The sequence below is a fragment of the Pseudopodoces humilis genome, chromosome 1 (assembly GCF_049639895.1).
Source record: "Pseudopodoces humilis isolate 2021_Gansu_Grassland_sample_001 chromosome 1, ASM4963989v1, whole genome shotgun sequence".
Taxonomy (NCBI): domain Eukaryota; kingdom Metazoa; phylum Chordata; class Aves; order Passeriformes; family Paridae; genus Pseudopodoces; species Pseudopodoces humilis.
In genome coordinates, this window is record NC_142200.1 from 41,614,229 (window position 1) to 41,639,604 (window position 25,376).

A 25,376-nucleotide genomic window follows, 5' to 3' on the forward strand; every position below is an offset into this window, starting at 1 on the left:
TGGTCTTGATATGATTAGGAATCAAAGTAAAATATTCCCTAAAGAGAAAGGTGCCTTCTGGCAAGTTACAAGCATCAGATGACAAATTTGCATCTTCTTACAGAAAACTTTATAAACACAATTATTTACTCAAAACTCATCTCTAGCAAGAGAACTTGTAAATACATGGCAATAGAAAAAATACACTACGGTTAAAAGCATAGATATATGGATAATTCATAGCTTGAGCACACTTATTATTGTTTAATTTAATGCAAAAGGATTATTATGCAATCATTTAATGTTATAAATTGAATATGTTCCTAACTCTGTCCTTTCATCCTCCCCATACCCCAATTATAAGCTTTACTCTGATATCTAAGTAATTGCCTGGAGGCCCTAAAAATGCACTGCACAACCTTTCATCTAGATCCTTTTAGAAAACTAGAAGCCCAAAGTGTTCACATGAGATTTTTCTCCTGTTGCTGGTAATGCAAATTCCTTCTGCATGCCTTTAGACAGTCTCTCTCTAGTTAGGGTATTTCCTTGTGTTTTCTCTGCTGGCAGTTGTTTCTGTGCCTTTGCCAGCCAGGAGGTGGTCCTGGGTCTGCACAACACTCGAGGGCAGAAAACACTGGACTGCATCCACATGGCAGCACGGACCTGTTCTCTGACACAACACTGGAGCAGCTGCTGGGCTGCCTCCCCAACAGGAGGATTTTATTGCACTGGCAAATACAGTTCATTAAAATACTCCTTCCTGAAGTACAGAGGCAACAAACATGGATGGAACTAAACACTGAACTACAAAGAGAGGAAATTCCTCCCGACTCCAAAAAGCCAGAGACCTGCCTACCACACCAATAGGAGAAAGTAAAATTACTATTACAGTCAACTGGGACCACCTGATTTTGGACATGGAGGTTATGTATGTATTTAATATTATATAGGTGTTTATTCATAATTTAAAATTTTACCCCCTAAAGCTTGTAGCTGTCAGATTACATTTAAATGGGAAACACCAGGGCAATAGAATGGGGACACTACTGTCTAGACTGCCCACGGCTGAGATTTCCTGGAGGCAGCAGACAGGGGAGCCCTACTCAAGTGATGTGAGATTGCAATGCCTTCATCTTACAGCCACAGCATATCTGTGTGGTGCTCTGCATATGGGACAGCACGTTAGGCCTATCCAAAGTACTACACGACTGATTTTTCAATGCAGGTACATGAGAAAGGAATTGTTTTAATGGAATACAAAGAAAACAACAGTAGAGATAATGACATTATGACTCACGACATACCTCTTGCATAATTTACACAAACAAAAGAATTTTTATGCTACTGTATTTTATTCAGTATTAAAAAACTCCCCTACATTTTCTGGGAAAAAAAAACAAACAAAAAACCCCAACAATCCCCCCACACCTCTAAAAAACCAACCAAAACCTAACCTAAATCTTCTCAAATGTGTACAGTGAAGTTGAAAACACACTACCAGAATAGGTCTCACAATAAATCTATCTTTCTGACTGAAAAACTTTTATATGCATAAACATGCACATACACACACACACACAAAAAGGAATAATTTGACATCTACTCAAATGAAAGATGAAAAGTACAGCTGGTGGCAGTGCAAAAGAAGGATCAATGTTAAAAACCTCTAATCCTTTATTAGCTAACAAGCAATTTAGAATCACTGGCTAAAAATCCTTTTGTGTTTTGATCTAGAATATTGATGCAGCCATTAGTTACAGAAGATATTCATGGGCCAGATTCTAAAATGAGCCTGCAAACATGGTTGTGCTGAAATCACCCCCAGCAGCTGCTATTTTTAGCCCCATTAGTGAGCAGAAAGAACCCAAGAGCATCAGGGCTTTGCAGGTGTTTCCTGGGCATCCCTGGCTTGGGGCAGAGCAGGCAGCAAGTGGAGGGAGGGCATTTCATCCACCAGGCTTGGGCAAGCAGCTGCCAGAGGAGGATAGGAGATGCTGGGGCAGAATTCAGACACAAGAGAACAAACTCAGAATTGAAAAGGTTATTTAAAGCTATTAAAATTCAAGAATTTTGTCACATGCAGCAGTAAAGCTGAAAATTACTATCAAATTTATAAAAACCGAGTATCTTACAGTATTTTCAGAGTTGAAGACAATCTTTCACTAGTCCCTTGCAGTAAGCAATGCTGAACTAATTTTAGTTTTTGTCCTGTATGTCTTCTTCCCTGCTTCTGTGCTTCTTTTCCAGACTGTCCATGCTGACTTAGCTTGCTCTGAAGCATATGCACTCTGCATTATTAGAGATCTTCAATTTTTCTCTTCTCCTTCACCATCTGGAGGCTGATGAATCCACAAATGCAACGAAGTATTTTCTTGATTATCAAAAATACTTCTGCTCCTGACTATTTAAATCAAAAGGAAATTAAAGGAGGTAGTGAAGACCAGAGAATCCTGTTTGCAACCAGCTTTTACCACTCAGTAAACTTTCTGGATTTCAGATTACAGATCTGAAACCACGATTAAATGCTTGGTTTTCTTTAGCACTGATGTTTATATATTTATAAATTAAAAGGAAAACTTTATTTTCAAACTAACTGCTTTTAATATGCTGTAGTTAGAACTCATTATGCTAGTAAAATATTTAGTAGAAACACTATAAATATAAGCAGGTACTGCGAATATGTGTGTGCCCTACACAAATTAGGTCAATCCTTCACATCTTATGTCAAAAAACTGTCTCTCACTGCTCCTCCCTGAATCCTTTCAGTGTGTGGAAGCAAGATCCCAGGAAACCATATAAAACCACACCAGCCAACATGGAAAACAAAGGCAAACAAGGGGCCCATGAAAAGAAAGGGCCTTGCTGGGGCAGGGGTGGAGCTGATTTCTTTTAATTCTGATACCCAAACCATAGCAAAAAGCTAAGTTCTACACTAGAAATTTGGTATACATGTTTAGTATTAGCTTTGTTCTAAAACTGCATAGAAATCAAGTTTAAACCTTTTAACCAGGCCTCAGTTTGACTTTCACATGCAGTTTTTGAAAAGTTCCATTTGGGAAAGAGGCTGACTGCGCCTTTTTCTGTAACAAAATTAGTTTATTTGCTTTAATGAAACATTTAGACAATACAAAAACACATATCCCGTCATCCTAGATACGAACTCCTTCAAATTATTCATTTTATCCAAAGCTGCAACCACCTGATCATGCATTTGGAAAATACAGGATGATTTGTGTATGAATTAGTCATCAGTAGTTCAGTTCACTATGTTTGCTTACACTGATGGAAAGCTGCACACGCCCCATATCGCTGTTGCTGGGACGACAGCAGCCATGAAGAAAAAGTAGTGACTTGCAAGGAGCACGTGTGACTAAACAGTTTTGGTAAGAAAGGGAGAGAAAAACCAAGAAATGCCAGAAATCATTGTTTACAGTACAGCACTTAGGGCTGGTGTTTTACCTTAGGCTTTCTAGAATTGCTTCCTCAGCAATGATGTTTAGGTAAGCACACAGCAGTAGGTTTTCAACTCAGATATCAGAGTATAGATTTTCATTTACATTTCAAATATAGGCTCTGTTATGCCATCCAAAGGTTTGTTGTTTTCTTTTAACTGGGCAATGAAGCTGGTGAAGAGCCTGAAGCACAACTCTCATGAGGAGCAGCTGCTGGAGCTGGGGTTATTTAGCCTGAAGAAAATGAGGCTTGCAGGGGAACCTTCTTGTTGTCTGCAAATACCTGAAAGGAGGCTGTAGCCAGGTAAGGGTCAGTCTCTCCTCCCAAGCAACATGCAATAGAACAAAAGGAAACAGACTCAAGTTGTGTCAGGGGAGGTTTAGATTGGCTATCAAAAAAAATTTCTTCCCAGAGACAGTTGTCAAGCATTGGAACAGGCTGGCCAGGAGAGTGGTGGAGTCACCATCCCTTGGGGGTATTTAAAAGTCATGTAGATGTGGCTCTTAGTGACATGGTTTAGTGGTGGACTTGGCAGTTGGACTCCATGATTTGTAGTTTTTTCCAGCATAAATCATTCTATGATTCCATGTCTGTGAGCATAATGTAGTGTTACATACAACCACGTGTTTAACAAACAGAACACTTTATCTTGAGCGCTCCACTGGAGAGACCATGGTCTTCAAACTCCTATTTGCATTTCCAGCAGCACCTATATGACCTAGTATGTAGGTCAACATAATTTTACTTCTCCAGTCAGCACACCCTCCCCCCACTCCCCACACCTTCACCATGATTTAAGAAGTTTCAGCCCATTTCTCAGTGAATGTTCAAGAGCACATCAATTTACCACCTACTTAGCTGTAGAGAAGCAAGTTTTTATGGGGTTGTGCATCAGTGAAGCACTCTGGCCTATCTTCACTCTTCCCAGTAACAGTCCTGGAAGAGCACTTAAAAAGCCCTAAAAGTGATGCAGATTAGAGTGCAGCCCTGTCCTTCTGCTCACAGTTGCATGAGCACAGCTGCCTCAGAGAGGGCAGAGTGAGTGCCTGCATACAGATGGGAGCTCAAAAAAGCAGTGCTGCCACCACGGGAAAAAGCCTAAAAGATCTGAGGACTCCTTCCAGCCTTACCAACAGCCCCTGAGATAACACGCACCTAAATAACATCTGCTTCCAAAAGTCCTGTTCCACACAGGTAGGGCAAGTGTGTGACATAATCCAGAATATCCACAGATCATTTTAAATAATGGATATTAGAGGGAGGTTTCCCACGTGTTAACTTGTATTCTCTTTTTCTTAAATATGTAAATCATTAAGCTGCTCATAAATTATACACAACAGAGTTTTTAATACTTAAATTTTTGGCAATAATTTATTTTGGAATTCATTAATTTTTAAACAGGAAGATCAGAACAATTTCAGAAAACACAGTTCCCATTTAACTTAAAATAGCTGCGTAGCTCATCGTGCCTAAAAAAAGTACCACACAAAATCAAACAAGCTCTTTAAACCAGAGGGAAATCAAGCAACTCACTGCAAGTGGCATGAGTAATTAAATAATCATTTTTTTAAAAGTAAAAACCTTGTTCAAGTTCTATTCCTCCTGAATTCTTAATGAGTGACATTTAAAAAAATGAATTATTGTCTGGGAATCTCATGATACTGCTTTTCAAGCTTCCTCAGAGAGTTTTGGAAATGATTTAAATCCAATCATTAACATTCATTGTATCCCTCTAATCCTAAATATCATATGGAAGACATTAGAGAGTCTTTGACACTGAGTATGCTCTGTGTTGCATGACCTCAGGACAACATGCCAGTTCCTTGAAACATGCCTCAGTTACAGAGTGCAAATGGGATCAAGCCATGTTTTAATCATGTTCCCAAGTTGTGCTAGAGACCCAGCCTCTGCAAGGCTGCCAGCAGGGAAAAAACCAAAAACCACCAATGTGGAAACATGCTTTGGCTTCTCAGGCGTACTGGGCTGTAGAGGAATGCTGGCACCAAGCACTCCAAAAGGGTCCTATAATGCAGATTTTAGTAATAATCATGTAGGAAGCTAGAGGTTAATATAGGCATTGAGCAAAATAAACCTTCTGAGACATGAAAACACAAATCCTACTCAGCTAACCCCCAGAATAAACCGTGTTTGTGTGTACATTTACACAGCTGACTTTCTAACAAAATAGCCCTGCTCACCATTTCTCTGTCTGGCCACTACCCTTCTCCAGCTCCCCCAACCCTTCTCTGGCATGGTGGAGAGTAGCTGGCTCCCTTGGAGCAGCTGTGCTTGGCATGCTGCTCCCTGCTGCTGCCCAGGGTCCTGAGGCTGAGGGGCTGGAGACACGATGGCTGCCCTGCAAACGGGAACTGCCCTGCCAAGGGGCCGGGGAGCAGTACTCAGTCTCTGGAACCTGGACACCACGGACACCCTCCACAAGCCAGGAACGATCCTCCTCCCTCACACAGCACCAGTCACAGGGGATAACAGCCCACAGAGGATGTGGTGAAGTTTTCCTCCAAATCCCGAGCCAGAAAGGTGACACACAGTCAAACAGAGAATAACATCTGCCCTATTGTCACACCTGCTCTCCTCCAACACCAGGGAGGTGGAGTGCCAACAAAATGTATATATAAAGGGACTACGTATCTCCACAGCAGGAACACCAACTGAGATATGGCACAGAAGTCACCACATGAGAAATTCCCTCTGGCAACACCCAGGGCACCTATAGAGAAAGAGTCTAAAATTTGAAAATGCCAAACCACACGCTCTCTTTATAATACGGCCATTTATTAAAAGCAAGGAAAAAACAACCCTGCATTCAATCCTTGATCCTTGCGTAGAAATCCTCAAAGACAGAAGGTCTGTATGCACTGGGGGCCAGACAATTTGCAAGTTTACAATTCTACAGAGATTTTTCAAATGCACAGTGTGGGGAGAGTCTGTATCTCCTTAATCTCATAGGATCACAGAAGTATAGCTATGTCAAAAAGTATACCTTGCTCCAGACCATTTACCATTTCCTTGACATTATATAGCTTGTAGACATTGTGTTGTTTCTTTTTAATTCATATCCAAGCCTTCTACAGTCTCCTGCCTGACTCTTATTTTGAATATACTCTCATGTAACACTCTAACAGTCATGAAAAGCCCTGCAACACATACACTTGGTATTCCTTAGAGATGAAAAACAGCCTTAGTAAAGAAAATTCAGTTATAAGATGCTTAGTCAGAATTCTTTCTAAGAAGCCACTGTGTATTCCTTAAAAAAAAAAGCATGACTCCTAAAAAACAACTGATGTCATACTTCAAATGAAACTCTTGTTCCCCAAACCTATGGGTTTTGCACTTGGGATCCTACAGCATTACATCCTCTCAATTGTTCTCTATTATATTTCATCGATGTATCAAATTAAGTGCTTGCTCTCTCTAATGTCAGTCTAAAGGGAATGCTCTATGCCTTCTATTAAAACCATGGTTTATAAATTTCATGCTCAGGTAAAACAACTTTGCAGGAAATCAAACCCAGAGTCCAAAAATTGACAATATGACACGTGTCTAAAGCAAAAAGAATTGTACTGAGATGGTTGGAGAGATTTTCCCTGTTTAGCTGTCAAAACTAAATTACCAGAGGAGCTGCAGACTGAATTAAGACTCTCCAGGGCTGCACCCATCCATAACCTGGCTTTCTTGGCACATCACTACAACAGCAGGCATTCAGAAAGCTCAGGGGACACTGCACTTTGCTCGGCCTACTTAACAGAGAAAAAACCACATCTAAGACACCCAAGGAATACAAATACTTTATGACTAAGCCAGCCTCTTCCTTCGCTGCTCCTCATCCTAGCAGCTCTGTTCCTCTAAGTGAAAATTGAGAAACAGGCTGGTATTGCTACAGTATGTCTATTATCAAAGCTACTTCTCCACAGCAGTGAGGAAAAGGAGGTCTGATTGCTTTTTCTGTCATTGTAACTACTGTCACATTAAGCTTCAGATATGTTCTGAATAAAGCCTTTAGTAAAGGCAGAATATCACATTATTCCTCCTTGCTTAAGCTCTGAATGTCAAAAATTATTGTTAGGTTGGCTGCAAAATGTGGGCACAAGTGAGGTCTCACAGTTAGGTGCTGAACACAAGCATATGCCATATCTAGGTTGCTCCTATGTCCTAAAAGTAGCCCCTTTGAGCTTTCAATTCAGATATAACATCCCCCCTGCTTTCCCTCTCCCACTTTTTTTGGCCCTCCATTTAGCTTTTTCTGGCATTTCGATTTGCTTCTTATTAGCAAAAATGAACAAGAACTGGATTGTCATAAAACAGCATAACTGATCTTAATGCTTTTTTCTAAAAAAGAAGAAAATGTCCATACAATTTTACAGTAGGTTATAAAAATTCAGTTACAGCAGCTCTGCAGATCCCTGTTAATGCTATGAAATGCTTCATAGCTGTAAAGAGTTTCCCACATATTCCTTCCCTTTGAAGTTCTGGAGAAAAGTTCATATTTTATGGTAACAAGCATTAATCTGCATGAAAGCTGCCAATGGTTCAAAGGAGGTCAGCCAAAGAATGCCAGAATGAATAAGTTAGACTGGCCATTCTCAAACTGCAGTCTATACCATGCTTACTTGCTGGTGCCCTGCCTGCTAGTTGGCTCACCATTTGTGCTACTGTTCCCTTAGTTTCCCTCTTGAAAGCTACACTAGAAATAGGTGAAATAAAATATATGTACATTAAATAAATTGCTTTGACTTCACACAGTAAACTGTATCAAATGCAGAAAGATTCCCAAACCATCTGTCTTCAATCCCTACACATGGATGCCTTGCACATGAGAAATGGACTATGTAGCCTCAAACGGGAAGGACCTATTAAGACTAAGATTACTGTGCTCCAGTGTCTGCAATAACCTATCAGTGTTTATATTCATCAGTTCAGAGAGTAAAGTCCTCCCAAACACAGGAAGCACTGTGCTAGAATGCTTCTTTAGATAAGGAACTATTAAACCCGCTTGTAAAACACATGAATGTAAAAACAGGAGTGTGTAAGCATCAAGTTCAACTAGCAAACCAAATGGGGAAATTCAAATCAACAGCTTTCACCCATAAAGACTAGAATGTAAGAGCATCAGGTAACAAAAACAATCAATACAATCCAGGAAATTCTGAAGGAAGAAAAGATTTAATTTTGTACAGAATGGAGTAAGAGCTGTAATGAGACCACCCTTTTTCAGTTCTTCCCTTGAGGCGTGTCCCAAAATCCTCACTGTAGGTCACAGAAAAAGTTGTATAAGAAGCTGAAGTATTGAAATGGGACAGTGGATTTGTGACAGTTCCCATGCTTTTCCCCTCCTTGCCCCACCCAGCTGAAGTCTCTCTATCTGATCTTCTTACATAACTTTAACTCATGCTATTCTACTTAGTATTTTCTTAGATCACTTCTCCCTTTCTTTCAGAATGGGTTTTGGTAAGTTTTTTATGTCTTAGGTTTTCTTTTTTTTGGTTGGGTGGGTTTTTTGTGTAAGCCCACACACATTTAACTTGATTGAGAACTCACTTCAAAAGCTTCCTTTCAACTATTTATGAGCATTTAAATAGCTACACAGGAACAAGTCAACAACTTGTCTCCTATGCTTCCTGTTTCAAACAATAGCAAACTTTGGGTATTTTGGGATGCAAACCTCCATTTTCTTCTGTTTCTATCTCCTTCTTTGTGTGCACATGTATATCTATCTATCTATAGCTACTCCCTGTGTGAATTCTCTCTTTATATACACTGAAATAAAATACTTAGGCTAACTTCCTGATATAAAAATATAACAACAGCTGGAGAGACAAACACCTCAATTTCAAGTTTAATAACAGTTAAAAAAATATTTCCCATGGTCTATGTCTTTAGTTGTTCAGTTTATATCAGCTGCTTGCATTGACTTTATCCCGCACTTTTTCAACCTCATTTTCATGGTCACTGTGCAAGGCTGCAAGTCTGGAATTCCACTTCTGCAGCTGAAAATTGCTTTCTTAAATTTTGAAGAATAGGCTACAAGACTATCAACCTCAAAGGATTATTTGTATCTTCCAGGGAACATCTCTGAGACAGAGAATTTACCCATAACGGTAGGTTAGATCAAATATATGAATATAAGACCCTATTTATTCATTTCATCTGGACCAAAAAATAGCTGAAATCTGTTCATGGTTCCTCTTCCATGTGCTTTGAGCACTGTCTTCATAAGGTAAGATAATATCTTCGTAAGATATTCCCAGAATGTTAGTTGTCTGGAAGTAGCAATCTAAGTTAGATTTCCTCCTCCACAAACAAACTGCTCCTCCACCAGACATCTCCAAATTTAAAAATCACAGTAGGAAATCAGAAAGAAATCATTCCCCAGGGGTATGTATATTCACAGTGAAACATCAGCCTTTTTCTGTGTCATTTCTAGCCATCATCTAGTTACAGACCCTGTTGTTTAACACCTATGCTCTAGTTGCAACTCTAACCAAAATGTCTGAAATATTCAAACTATTACTCTTTTTTCAGGGCTCATTACCAAACATACTTACAGCAATAAGTAAAGATTTAAAGAGAATTCTCAGATTTAAAGAGAAACAGGAAGATTTTGACAAAGTTCTAAAGCCCTCACAGCAGCTAAAGGCTCATTTCCTCAAATCCATGTTTTTTCTTCAGTCACACTTGTGTTTTTTTCCTTGCAAACACCAGAAGGGATTTGAGAAATCTCATCAGGAAGGAAAAGGAGCTGGAGAATTTTGTCCATCTGGGGTGTAGGTTCTCTATTTGTCTATTTCTCAGTTATGTCCACTCTCCATTTGAAAAGATACTACCCCAGTGGCTTTAAAACACTAACACTTATCACTGTATTCTTTACTTACTTAGCCAACCTTTTTATTACTTCTATGTATCTCCTGCTACATTTGTCCCATTCACCTCTGCCTTTGTTATGCTTTGCCAAGGTACCTTATCTTCCCATGATTAACACAAATGCAAAAATGCTTCCTGTGCACATACATCAGTCTCTTTTTTCAGAGTAACTGGTTTATGTCAAAGTGAAAGGTTATCTATTTTCAACAAATCAGACTTTTAAAGTGGTTTTAAAATAAACATTTGTAGAGCATACTGTGCTTTCTTACCTGAACAGAGTTGTTCAACTTTTGTGTAGTTTAAAGCTAATATATCATTAACCCATGCAATGATGTCATGTCTGCTCATAGTCTCCTGGGTTATAGAGGTAGAGTACACGTTGACCGCCATTCCCCAACTAGAAAAAAAGAGAGACAAAAATATTTTTGACATTTTGGTAACTGTTTTCTGAATACAGTGAATATATCCTTCCTGTTCAAAACAGAGAAAGAAAACTCAAAACCGTCTCTTATTTACTGAAAGAAAAGGCATAATTTTTATTCTTTGATGATACATAACCTCTTCAATGTCCTCTTGGAATCTATGAACATATTTCTCTGGCTGTCACTGTGAACTTAAAGAACATATAAACCTACAGTACTCTGCTTCATGCCAATAAGGTATGAAGAAAACCAGAATCAGACCTAAAGATAGACAGACAGGATGAGAGACCCAAGATTTTTGTCACATTGTGCTGACCAATACAGTGATTCGACATCTGTCAGTTTTTTGCCACTGCAGGATGATCAGGTTCCCTAAACCAACATTTAATTTTAGATAACTTCCAAATGATGAAGTAGCTGTTCTACTTAATGAAATACTGATTTCTTACTGGGACAGGGCCCTTTTGGATCATTAATTCAGTTCCTAACAGTCACAGAGCGAACATCAGATAATCTCTGTTACCAATGTACCAACGTCTATCCTGAAAGCAGCTGAGATTTGCACCCCCAACTGTCTGGTTGGAAAGCTGCCATTGAGCCCGATTCTTATAAAACATAAGGAACATTTCCTCTCAGCTTAAACCCATTTGTTCTTCTGCCAACATTATCCTCCAGCTCTAATGGCCTTTTCTTCCCCAGAACAGATTTCCTAATGCTTTAGAGACAGCACTCAGTGTCTGTCCCAATGCCCAGGTAGTCTAGATTAAACAAATCAATGTGAGTCTCTTACATCAAATCAGACATCCACTGACTGGTCATGCCAGCAGTCCTCCTTGAACAGCCAGTTTCAAACAGTGTTCAGATAACATTTCACTGAGACCTTGGTAAACGGCACTCTGTGCTTGAAATTTTCACAGCTACATCACCTTAGACAGATTCTTCTAGTTAGCAAAGGTCCCTTCCTGGAAGCTGGCAATTCAGAGTACCTTTTATCATGTTCCCAGGTACACAGACCAGAAACACATACTACTGAACTTTGCTCCCTGTTATCCTACCCTAATCACATCTTTCTGTTGCAAGAGGTTGCAAAGAGAAAAGATGAGCACACTCAAGTTTATCTCATCTGTAGTTTCAAAGAGCAGAATCAAGTTCATGGAGAGAGTAAGTCATTTTCCCAAGAGTAATGGACTTCAGAAAGTCCACTAGAAGCAATCCAAGTATGAGGTGACTCAGAAATGACCAAAGTGTCAAAGTTGAATGATTATTCTTGGTTTGCTAGGGACTGCACACCTTCATCTACTGGCACCCTGTAGCTGACACTTCTCAGTGTAGCTTTGGTGCCACTTCTGCCACCTCAGTGCTGGACCTCAATTTTCTCAGTCAGTGCAAGAGAGCAGGATCCGAGGTCTGCATGGACCATTTCCATTGAGAATTTGCAGTGATGTAAACCTTTGAAACCTGATAGACAATTCTGCAGGGAACACAACGACTGCACATCAACTCCACCCATAGTTAGGTGTGCTAACTAGGTGGGGCAAGCTAGGTAAAATGTGTAGGAAAAACCTACCAGCACACAACTTGACTTGGTAACATGTAAGTGTATAAGTACATAATACTTAAAAAAATATTAAAATAAATAAATAAATACTAAAAAAAGATTACGAAGTTCAAAATACAGGTCACTTTCTAGGAAACAAATCTCACAAACAGAAGGTTGTTCAAGTTGTTCCCATCTACTGGCATTAAGATGCAAGACATAAAATCCTCAAGTTTTCTTTATGAGGAATTAAAGAAAAAAGAGAGAGAGAGAGAGAGAGAAAATAGGGTCGAAAAATTCATTCTCCAATAGTCAGACAACCACTGCCAGAAATTCACTGCGAACCAGGCTGCCTCCCTACCCACTTCTGTACAGGCAGCTCTGGAGCACGGAAGAAAGCAGCCTGTGCTCAGTCTGCTCTGTTCTTCCCGCAGGCTCACATGCAGCACAGCCAGTTGTGTGAACACAGCCCTGTATTCACTGTAAGAGTTAGCAAAGGTCGCTTTCTTGGCATGCACTAAGTGCTTGGATTGAATCAAGTGCTAGGAACAAAGTTTTAGAAACAGGGAGTGTCCTTTCAAAACTACACCACAATGGCTAACCACTAAAGCTTACCTTCAACATCAGGGTGGAAGGCACTGAGCAGGCAAAGAACCCCTTTGATACTAATGGCATCTGAAGTTTGAAACACATGGGTTTTATTTTATTATTTTTAGCCTTTTATATAGATAAAAAACTAACAGAAAGACACTATCGCTGTCACTATTAAACTAACATGTTAAATATTGTATATAAGATCAGTTGGAATAACAGCTTAGTAATGAATTAAATATTCACTTAGAATTAAGAATAGTGAGCGTAATAATAATACAAAGGAGTCCACTGAATTCTACAGCAACTAAAGATATTTAGAAGAGAACATTTGAAATAAAGTTACTCTGATCTGTAATTGCCACTACCTCAATAACATTTTAATTGGCCTCTGAGGCCAGGCAGAGCTCAGAAAAAAACATCAGCTACCACTACTGAAAAGGGAAAGTTCACTTTGTTAAAAAGATCAAGAAAATATACACACACAGAAAGGAAGCAGAACTTCCTTCATCACCTTTTTCCACAAAGAACTGTGAAGAGAAATACCCATCCTTCTGCAACCCACAGGGGAACAAACAACTTCCTCTGCTGCATTGCATGGGGTGCGGAATTCTACTGCAGGAAACTGAGTAAATGAATAACCTTGAGTTTTACAATGCTACCCTGAAGGATACCTGTAATACAACTTATGCTGCATCTGCAAATGAATTATTATGGTCTAAGGGTCAAACAAAAGTTCAGACTATTTACTAGAGGCAAGTTCAAGCTATTAGAGACAATAGCTTCAGATTTGTACACAAATGCACACAACAGTGTGTGAGTACAGTTGTCAGCAAAGGCAAAATGAAAATCAGAATTTCTGTTAAAAAGCTCAGTAACATGCCCCTGCCATTCATTCTTAAGTGTTTTGTCAGCATATATGTCAATATTCCACAGCTGCTTCTCTTGAAAGAGTTCACCCTGTCTTTGCATCTCTTGTTCCACACCCTCCTACTGGTTATGTTCTAAATACACTCAGCTGGGAAAAGTTTTCTTTACAGTAAGCAAGTTCTACTTTCATGCTCAGATACACACATATCCTGTTTGCCACACAGAGAGACTTCAAACAAAACAAAAAAGGAAAAAAATAAAGAACAAGCAGGTGTAGGTAGTGCAGCTACCATGCTCAGCAGCATTCAAGGATCTCTGTGCTCAACATCTACAGCTGGGCTGGGGTTTTCTGCAGGACTCAGTTCCCAAAGTGCTGAAGTACCTTGAAAAATGTGACCCATCTTCAAAACACATTAATAAACATGTGTAAGGGGATGCAAGAGAACAGCTGGACAAGTGGAGACACACAGGCCGTACTCTGAATAGCCAAGTAGCTTACAACTTGATTTTATGTTGTAATACACTACTTCTTTCCAATAACATTATTTACATTTTCAACTTGCTAGGCTTTCACTTGTTTACACTGAAGGCTCTGAATCATAAGATTGCAATGAGGCTTACACAAACCTGAAATCCAGTATCTACCTGGTATTTTCAGAATTCCATAGAGGTGCCTGGTGATTCTATAGTAACTTAAAGCAGACTGAAGATAGCACATCATACCTCCCACTTCAGAGGGCACAGGGGGACATTAAAAACCTCTGGCTGTAAAAGTACCGCCTAACCACAAAGGATTCTCCCTTGCTTTACTTCAAGCCCATGGAGAGTCTTCACATATTAGTCTAGGCCATTTCAGAAAAACACTTCACACATGCACAACTACGCACCACAGACATGAGTTCAGAGCATTAGACAGGTGATGAAAATCATGTACATGCTTAAGCAGTTTCCCCAGATAGAAATACACTGGCTCAGCATGCCTGATGGTAAACATTACACCAAAAAGTCTACTAATTTTTTAAGGCATTTTATGCAGCATTGAACATTGAGATATTGGGTGTTTTTCACTGCTCTTGCTACAGATAGCTGCAGCTGTTACAAGGTACTATCCAGCTGTTCTTAAGGACAGTTTTGCAAGAAGCATATTTACTTTATTCTTCCAGGGATAAATAACAGTTGTTGGAAGCAGTTTATTGTATCACAATAAACCAGTATTAATGACAAGACTGGAAGGATTGTAGCACTGAATCTATTTGTAGTGAAAAAACTCACCACACTTGCCATCCTCTGAAGCTGCAAGGCCTTCACATTTTTGCAGAATAGCCAAGGTTGAAAGGGACCTCTGCAGATCATATAGCCAAACCACCCTGCTCAAGCACAGCACATTACTCAGCCTTGTGTCCAGATGGCTTTTGATTATCTCCAGAGGAGGAGACTCTACAGCTTCTCTGGGGAACCTGTTCCAGTGCTCAGTAACTCTTACAGTAAAGAATTTCTTCCTTATGTTCAGGTGGAAGCTCCTGTGTTCCAGTTTCTGCCCATTGCTCCTCATTTAGTACAAATAGACATATTTGTATTAAATAGTAGTACAAAGAGACAAATAGATACTAAGTTTGTAAATGCAGTGGAAAATCTGTGTAACAGTACAGAGGAGCCTTCTGGAGGCTGGCACCTGATAAGATACTGCCAATAAAACAAAAGATCTCACACCAAAAATTACTAAAGCAGGAGATAACAGCAGAAAGGCTAAGATGAAGCTGAATTAGACTGCTGCAGCTGCTGGTGAAAAGGCTTTCTAGATTAAAGCTACTGCAAAAACAAAGAAATCCCTGAAGGAAGAAACCAGCCAGATTCAGTGTACAAGGAAAATTGATCCTTTTATACCATCCCAAAATGACAACTGATTTGCAGCTGGATCTTGCCTGTTTCTTGAACACTCAAGTCAGTAGAGGCTGTCTCTGTGCTCGAGGTTGTCTTTACAGAAAGGAGAGAAAATCAACACAAAAAGCTCCTATGCAATGCTGACAACACTGTTCTTACTCTCCCTTTTGACTTCTGCTGTGCTTTGCAGCAAACACTGTGGTATCAGAGTGCTGCAACTGCAGTGATATTTGTAGCAAGAAACACAAAGGCTCTATCTAGCCAGACACTGAATCAGTGACCAGATTAATCACAATGAAGCACTGCCATGGGAAAAAAAAAAAAAAAATCCTGTGATTGCAATACTGTGAGAAATTCATGCTTTTTAATGCTGAATGTCAAATCTCTTTTGCACTGTTCCCATGTTACTAAATAGCCCTGAAATGTTAAAAATATTTATTATTATCTGTACATCTCACTCACTTCTGAATGCTATTTTACATTTACCACATGGATCTGACTTGACCTAAAATGATTGGTGAAGTACTCTACAGAGTCTAGATGAAACTGAGGCAATCCATGTACATTTTATGGTTTGAATATTGCTGGATTATCACTGAACACAGACAACAGTGTACTTTCTATTGTTTTCATTGAATTTCCCTGTTTAAATACAAGTGAAATTAAGAGTAATAGAGATGTACTCTGATTGGATTAGGGAATATTTTCTTTTAAATTAGAGGCTTCCTGCCAATGCTGGGATGTTCTGACCCACATCAATGTTTATGATGGGTCTAAAGGACCAATTTAGACCCAAATCTGAGTACCTTTTATAAAGATTTCTGGTAATTCTGGCTTGTGCTACATATGACTTTAGAAAACTTACCAGTCCCCCAAAAAATTTATTATCTGAGAGGCAGAAAAATACCGATTCTTTTTCAGATATTCAGTTTCCTCAAATGTGAAAAACACAGCCAGAAGTATTCTGATAATATGCAAAACTTGAGCCAAACCCTCTGATATGGCCTAATAACTAACAATGCATTACATTGTGTACTGCATAGCTTTTAGAAATAGTTAGAAATTTATTCACTAACCAGTTATTAAACTGGAGTAGTTCACAAAAATGAACAGTTTCAAATTACAGGACAATTATTTAGTGCTTTGAAGATTTCAGGGCACCTAAAGGTTCACCTGAGAAGGACAAGCCACATTCACTGACTCGAATCTGCCAGTCGTATTTGCATTCACTGAAATCTGCCACTTGTATTTCCATACCATAAGACTTTATTTCTCCAACTACATTCTCACTCCTGCTGCCACTGAAACTGAAATGTCATGTCTCTACAGTAACAAGATTCCTTTTTTTTCCAGGGTTCACCTTTGCCATCACAAGTACAGTGCAACAAGTAACACGTAACTACATAATATCTGAATTATGGCTGAAAGTATTTGCATGCTCTAAAGGCCCCTTATCAATTTCTATGAGGAAACAAATGCTAATTTTAAAGAAAGCATTCTTGACAAAGCATAGACATTCAAGAAAGGCAAACATCAATAGCTTACACAAAATGGAAGCAATTCAGAGCCTCTGGCCACCACCATTTCCACACAGGTATATTCACTCTGGTTAGAAATGAACCACAGCAGTGAACAGCACCCTCAAACCACGCCTTAGAGCAGCTGAACAAAGCAATAATGATGTTTTCTGCTGAACAGACAGGCACTAGCTAACATGGGGACACACAATTTCAGTATAGAATTTCACTTTAAAAAGAATGTTACTACAAATTAAGGAGGCATTTTATTAATGATGAGCAACAAAAAACCTTTGAAGTAGGCTGGATGAGAGGAACCTAACCGTGGCAAGGCTGCAAAGCTAAAAAACTTCACTGCTTTTCCTTAGTTATTACCCTCCCCCTGCCAAGGCTTTCAACTCTAAGATCTTAAGCTTGAATTGCTGCTCTGATGCCCTGAAGGAAGACATTCAACCTGTCAAATTTTCACAATAGATGCTGGCAACTAGTCTACCTTTAACAATAGACAAGGAGATTGTGAAGGGAAAAAAACACCAAAAAACATTGATTCAAAGAAAAATGATTCTCAGACTTACACAACAAACTCAAGGCAATTAGAAACACCTACATTTTAGAAAACCAAAGATGTCTATGACTATTGTGTAACTAGAAAACATCTAGAAAGCTGATGAGTAAACCAACATTTAATCTTTTGTTAAACAAAGTCTCAAATCACCCAGACACAAGCAGGAACTTCAATTCTCCTTTTTTTTCCCCTTATGCATAATTACAGATTACCAAGCAAACATGCAGACGCTGCTAAAGGATTTCCAAGACATTAAAAATGTGCCAAAAAGCAAGGTAACATCAGTGCTGACCACTGAAGAAAGGATGCCTTGAGAGGCAGCCCATGCAAGCAAACCTCAGTTCCTAGCCCAAGTACTGAAAATAACAGGGCAACCTCTTATTATTTTGCTCCCACGAGTTAATGAATGAGTACTTTCACTTTCAGAGAAAAGACTTCCATGTTCTTTAGCAAATGCAGATTTAGGGGAAAATGAAGACAGCGGTGGAGGAGAGCTTGTCCCCAAATCCACTCGGCAAATCCACAGGCCAAGCACCGTGGACACGGCCACCCACCTAAGCAGCCACCTGCATCTACACCAAGGAATACCTGCCCATGATTAGGAAGGGCTAAGAACAACCAGAACCCCTGATAAAGAGCAGCCAGCAGTGCTGGGATCTGGGATTGCAGGGCACCAAGGCACCATGTCAGGCAGAAGGCAGCAGGACAGCAGCCACGCCACAGCCCAGCAGCAGCTCTGGCAGCCCGGCTGCTCCCGGCTCCTGCCATTTCCACCTTTTAAGTCCAGAAAACGCTGTGGGCAGGCTTGGGAGCTTCAGCAGGGATGAGATCCAACTAGAGACAGATGAAGTCACCAAATTAATTTAGTTTTGACCTATCCGGGCTTTCGCTGCCCCCCTCCTCCTCTCCGGCATGTATACATTCCGAGGTGAAAGGCTAAAGTAACACGCTGATTTACTCCAAGCATAACCTAATGGCAAATGGGATTTTGTAATACTATACAGCCCTCCTGACAGGGGGCCTGAGCAGCCTCCAAGTGCCTCACAACCCTGCAGAGCCACGCTAGAGAGGCAATGACTCAGCAGGAGATAGGCACTGAACATCCACGTGTGTCAGAAGAGCACAAGTCTGGGAAGAAGGGAAAACAGGAGGATTCAACAAGGGGAAATGCAAAGCCTTTCTCCTAACAGACAGCTGCTGTTTCCTAGCAACAGACTGCAGTACACTTTAAAAACGCTGGCTGTCCAAGGCAGGTGAAGCTAAGGAGCAGAGCACTCCCATGGGAAACTTCTTGCACTAGCTAAAGAGGGACTGCAGAGTACAGCTTTCCCACCCACAAATGATGCACTATGATACACACAGACTATATATGATAGCACAAAGACTTTGTAGTGCATCAACTCTTCTCTCTCCTACATTAAAAACAAGTGTAAATACGTACTGATTTATGCATTGCAATATTTATTCTAACATTAATGTATGTATATGTCAGAATCACAGGATATCATGAGTTGGAAGGTGCCCACCAAGGATGATTACGTCCAACTCTCTGTTCTTGAAGAAAATGAGGCCCTTTTTAAGTGGCCTTCCTTCCAAGGCCACCTTCACTTTGAAAGTTCCAGGAGTGATACCAAGTAAGGGACAAGAAATAGCACAGCAACCACTCATGCAACCATCCCAGGACCCAAAAGTGAGCAGAGGTGCAAGAGCACAGCGTGCACGACACAGCTGCTGAGGGATCAGCCAGGCAGCCAGCTCCCCTCCATCCCTGAACAAGTCATCCTGGCAGAAAGGTGACAACACTGATCAGGGGTATAAGACAACATTTATTTTAAGCCCTGAAGTTGTAAACAAGCATGTGACAACAGATGAAGCAACAGGCAACCATGCTAGCTGCTTTCACTGGTGCATCACTCTCTAAAACATGGATGTGTATTTTTATAACAAAAATATTAAGCTTTAGTATGGTTGCCCAGGCTTCCCCACTGCTATCACAGCTCTGCTGCCATTTGGGGGGAAAGGAGAAGCACCAGGCTTTCTGCTGGGAATGAGGGACCAAGCTCCAGACAGCACCTGTGACACAAACCAGTTGACAGTCCCTGCCAGCACTGCCTCTGCAGACCACTGCACCAACACACTGCAGAGCTTTTTATTAGGTTCTAAGGCCAACCTCTCTCCCTCTTCTCCCTCAGCCACTGGTGAAAACCAGACTAAAAATAATATTGCTGATAATAATAAATCTTGGAGTTCTGACATCTCCAACGTTGTTGATACAGGCCCAAATAAATACCCCTGTCATTGGCTTATTACAAACTCCCTACAAACCATTTTTAATATTAGACAGACTGCAAGTGTTAAGACTACAGCCACAACACTTAATTTTGGTTTTGGATACCAAAGTAACTTGACCTCTTCCCTTATTCTGGTTAACACTGTAACAGACAAGAAAGCAGTCTTAAATGATTCTGGTGCTCAACGTACCACCAGTAAATGACATCTTAAGAATTAATCCTACCAAGTACTATCTAGAACAGGGCTGAACTTCTAAGAGCAATTGCTTAACTGCTACAATAATTTTGGAGCAACTAAAACTAGAATTCACTAATCCTGGATGAAGTAAATTGCCCTGTAGGAACATTCTAGCTCAGCCATCTGTGATTTATGTAACATATTACTCTTGCTGTGTGCCAGTAACCACAGAATGATTTTACCATTGTTGCAGTACCAACATAATTGGTGTCTACCAGCATCAAGTAAAGCTTCCCCAAAACCTTTTTTTTGCAACCATGTTGGTCTTTGAAGGTCTGCAAAACTGCCACTTTCAGACAGATTTTAACTTTTAACATCTTCTGCCTATCTAAAGGGGGAAATCCCCAAGGCTTTGTTTTCAAAATAATGTTCTTCAGAAGGTGCTTACTGCTTTGATGTAACTGTGATTGTAGAAACGAAATTAGTTACAACACTCTTTATCTACAAGCCCCAGTAAAGCCTTGCATCTTAAGGTAAGAGAAGGATAGATGTACTGTTTAATAGGATTTGGCCTCCTTTCATGGAATATCTTGAGGTCAATTCCTAAAGTATATTGCTTCCAGCTGGCAAACAGCTACATTACCAACTTCAACTCTCACAATAAACAAGGAAGAAAAAAGTTTATTGCTTCAATTGCCTTCAACTACATGTAAGTGCAGTTAAGAAGGTAATCTGGGTTGCAATGTGAATATTTAGTTACTTCAAGCCTCTCAGTGTTGCTGGAGGCCATGCGACAAGACAGTTCTGCACCACTCCCTGGAAAAGCGCTTCAAACTACAGACATCTGACACAGTTTAAGAACCGTGCTCCTAGTTAAAACATTTTCTGCATATTAAACTTATCAATAATGCTAATATTTTCTGTGTGAAAAAAAGCTACAATCCCTTACAAGCAGAGCAAGCAATTTATCAGCTGTTAACTTCAAGACATAATCTGTGGTTGCAATGTACATAATTAATTTTATGACACAGCAAAATGATGCCTCTGCTCTGCTGTGTCTCTACAAACTTTTGATCATCCCTGGGTACTAAACTGCAGAAGTTGCTCCCAGTAATTTAGAGAATGCAATATGAAATTATATGAATATGAATTAATATACTGCTGCAGCAGAACTATAGCTTTCACAAGAATTAAACTATCTTTGATATTTATGAAGAGAAAATGTTTGATATTGAAGAAGTCATACTGAGACTGCATACATGTATTTTTCTTTTCCATTTGAAACCTTTGATGACAAGGCTGATTTCATCTCCCTGGAAGTACAAAAGTTGTTTCCAGATGATATTCCTTTCATTTTTAAAGCACATGATTTTGTTACTTTTTAAATCACGAACTGTTTATGTTTATTAGAGTTACAGAATGGGATCATAAACTGGCTTGGGTAGGCAGGGAACTCCAGAGAGATCTGCTCCAGCTCCAGCCTCATGGTCACTGCAGAAATAGCAAGAGAAGGCTGCTGATGAACCCATTTGTCTCAGTTTCAAGTCCCTCCAAGGACAGATATTCTGCACCCTCTTTGGGTAATTTCTGGTGTTTGACCATCCCAGCTTGTGTAAACATTTCTTCCAATATCCAAAGTACTTTCTACTGCTGCAGCTGCTGATGGCCATTGCCTCTCATTCTTACCCTTTCTTCAGAGAAGAACCTGGCTCCATCTTCTTTACACACAGTCTCCCACTAGACAGATAAGACTGCAATGAGATCTTCCCCTCTCCTGAGCTGGCTCCTATCCAGACTGACCAAACACAGGTCACAAGCTCCAGCCCCCTGACCATCCTGGTGTCCCTCTGCCACACTCACTTCAGTTTGTCATTGTCCCTCTCAAACTGGAGAGGCCAAATCCAGACACGGTATGTGAGATGTGGTCTCAGAAGCACCAGAGGGGAAGAATCACTTCCACAGAGCTGCTGGCTACATGCCTGCCAATGCAGCCCAGCACGGGCTTGGCCTTCTTCCCTGCGAGAGCACACTGCTGACTCATGTTCATCTTGTTCACCAGCACCACCAGGTCCATACCGTGTAACCCTTCAGGAACAACTCGGGGGTGTGCATAATGTGGTAGTGGAAAAAAACACCTCACCATATTAAAAATAGAGTTGCTTGAGAGACAAGTCAGTTCTACAGCATCCCTGCTTCTGCGGAACTCATTTCACACTTGGGAACCACAGATTAAAAATGTGCACTAGAGAGCCAAACCTCTGCAGGTAGAAATATGCAGAATAACAAAATGGTTTGGGTTGGAAGGGACCTTAAAGATCATACAGGTCTAGCCCCTCTGCCATGGGCAGCAACACCTTCCATTACACCAGGCTGCTCAAAGCCCCATGCAACCTGGTCCTGAACATTTCCAGAAACAGAGCATCCACAACTTCTCCGAGCAACATGTTTCAGTGTCTCATCACCCCACACTAAAGAATTTATTCTTTATACCTAATCTAAACACACTCTCTGTTTGAAGCAATTGCCCCTTATCTAACAACTATATACCTGTTGGAGCCCCTGGTAAAACCCCTGTAAAAAGTCCCCCTCCAGCTCTCTCGCAAGCCCCCTTTAAGTATTGGAAGGCTGCTCTAAGGTCTCCCCAGAGCCTTCTCTTCTCCAGGCTGAGTAACCCCAGGTGTCTCAGCTTGTCTTCTTTGCAGATATATTAAAGGAAGTAAAAAAAGTAAAAGATAATATTTCTTATGCCTCCTTGAATCTGACAACTAGCACAACATCTATGTGTTGACTGAAAACAGTGTATTTAGACCCTGTTTCAGAATCTGTCATGTTTACATCATGTATAACTTCGAAACATTATTATGGGCAAGCAGCGATATGGATCCCAAACAATTCAATTCAGTAAAATATAACAAACACCATTCTGCATAACAAGGTTTCCAACAGAATGACTAATTACAACTGAATGCTGTCCTTTTGGGAAAATGTATCCCTTCTATCCAACCAATTACCACTGCTTCCCTGTTCTCAGCACTCCCACACACCATGGTCTTTCTGTATAAACAAGCTCCCGTGGGACTTTCATATCACTGGGTTATGTGTTGCACTTCCATACAAAAAATTACTCATAGATTCTATAGTTATTTTAACAAGCTATGATTTGTGTAACACTGAATCCGTAAGTAAAACAAATGAGTATCCTACTTCAAATATTTTAGTGTTTCCTATCCATGATATTACTGGACCAGATCCACAGAGATTAACCTTAAGAAGCGAAGCATAACAACTGTGTAAGATTTGCCTAAAATGAATTTTCATTCCCCCAAAATTGTTTAATACATACTGCCAGCAAGCCCTTCTGAGCATCAACACTGCATTCCAGAGTGACAGGAAAGAATTTGCATTCATGTGCATCTCTGAATAATTACAGCTGCTTGGGTAGAAAATCTGTATGGTACTACGGAACCCTGCTGCAGGGGGGGAAATTCACTTGAGTTTCTCCTAAAAGATAAAACTGAAGTGTGCAGATCTCAACTAAGGGTTCCACTGAGATCTCTCTCTGGGTTCCAAATTGCCAAGAAACCTAATATTGAAAATTAAGCCTCTGAAACCATACAATGCAAGGTGGTCATACACAAGGCCAGAAGATCAACAGTACAACCTGCATGGCATATTTCTTCTCTCCAGGCAGAATGATTTGGCACAGTTGTAGGATTTCCTACGGAAGCTACATCCTTAAGTCTGGATTCACTGATGAATGTTTACACTTCCTGTTTGGATAGCATAGCAAAAAACCACTTAACACAAATGCACCCTTCACTAATCATGGGGCTCTATGGGAAACAAGAAATTACTTCAGAGTGGCTAAACTGAGACATTTAATGGGTGTGCTTCCAGTACACAGAGCCCTCTCTACAAAGTATTTGATAACTTAGTATACCACTAGAAAACTAGACAAACTTTTGTCAAAATATCACAGGTAAGATTTTAATCTTGAATTAAATATTTCATGGCACAAAACAGTAGAACTGTGCTAAAAATAAAATAACAAAAAACAACAAAACAACACTCTTTTTAAACCACAACAGTTAAATGCATGTTTAGTAAATTTTATAGCTGATATTCCTTTCCTGCTCCCACCTAATCGTAATGAAACAATACGAAGAAGATGCTTTATCGGTGAGTCAGGCAGCAGAGATCTGAGCAAGATCCAAACAGCTACGCAGCTCGCAGCTAACACCATCCCCAGAAGAAACACGGATGTTTTCCATTTACATTCCCTAGCACTGATCCTGGAAGTGAGCGATCAGTGCTGCTAGCTGGAGGCCAGGATTCAGGGAGCGAGGAGGATGCAAGCAGCCAAAGCAGCAAAGGCTGTCCCGGTGCAGCGTGAGCCTCGCTGCTGCTGCCACTGCACCACGGCCTTCGTGCCATCCCACTCAGTGGCTGGCGTGATTGAGAACAGATGTGGCAAGACCACTCGTTTTCAATTATCAAACAAAGGCTGAAAGTTGCACTTCCAAAATGAAAAGCTGGCACACTATTTATCTGCTTCCTTACCAAGCCTTTGCTATAATTACCTTTGGGCATGAGGAAGGAGAAGAGACTGTCAAATTAAACTAACCTCCCCACTAAACCCCAAAACCTCTGAAGATATATTTAAAGAGTCACACATTCAAATGCCAAGGCTTGAAATATAGACCTACCACACATTTTCTTTTCTTAGTGGCTCCCAAAACAAGTTTTATATCACAAAAGGTTAGTCCAGGTATGCCCCCTGGAAGAACATTCCTGCATCTCCCTCAAATGAGCCAAAGAAACAGCTTTAATCAAGGTCTCTTGCTCCACAGCTCCACCTCCAAATCACCTTTCTTTCATAATGCAGCATATTTTTCAGTGCATGTTTTCTAGGAAGACTAGAATGAAGACACTAGGCAGAAGCCAAAATGTCTGTTTCTGAAAGTGCCAGCATCAGGTTCAGTTCTCACGTGCCCCAAATTTGCTACTTTTTCTGTTAATATACCGAAACCACATTGCTGTTGCTATGCAGCTCAACAAGGTAGTTTAAAAAAAACCCACATCACACAACAAAAACCAGAATGCAGCCTCCCACCTACAGGATGTTTCTGAAACCCAAGGAGCCTGGGTGCAAATTAGGTGTTCTCAGACCTTTATGGTGAGAGCACTCGGGTATAAGCTGAGGAGTTTGCTCT

General features: G+C 40.3%; 1 protein-coding gene across 4 annotated transcripts in view; it reads right to left on the bottom strand.

The window, feature by feature from the left end:
- Positions 1-25,376, bottom strand: part of MAPRE2 (microtubule associated protein RP/EB family member 2) — a 99,208-nt gene that overhangs the window by 26,740 nt on the left and 47,092 nt on the right. For 3 of the 4 annotated variants that reach the window (XM_014255902.2, XM_014255893.2, XM_005517178.2), the window contains one exon: positions 10,581-10,708. The exons of the other annotated variant lie outside the window; for it this stretch is intronic. In XM_014255902.2, the coding sequence (XP_014111377.1) occupies positions 10,581-10,701 (121 nt within the window). In that variant the 5' untranslated portion in view covers positions 10,702-10,708. The remainder of the gene's footprint in view (positions 1-10,580; positions 10,709-25,376) is intronic. 4 annotated transcript variants of the gene reach the window in all.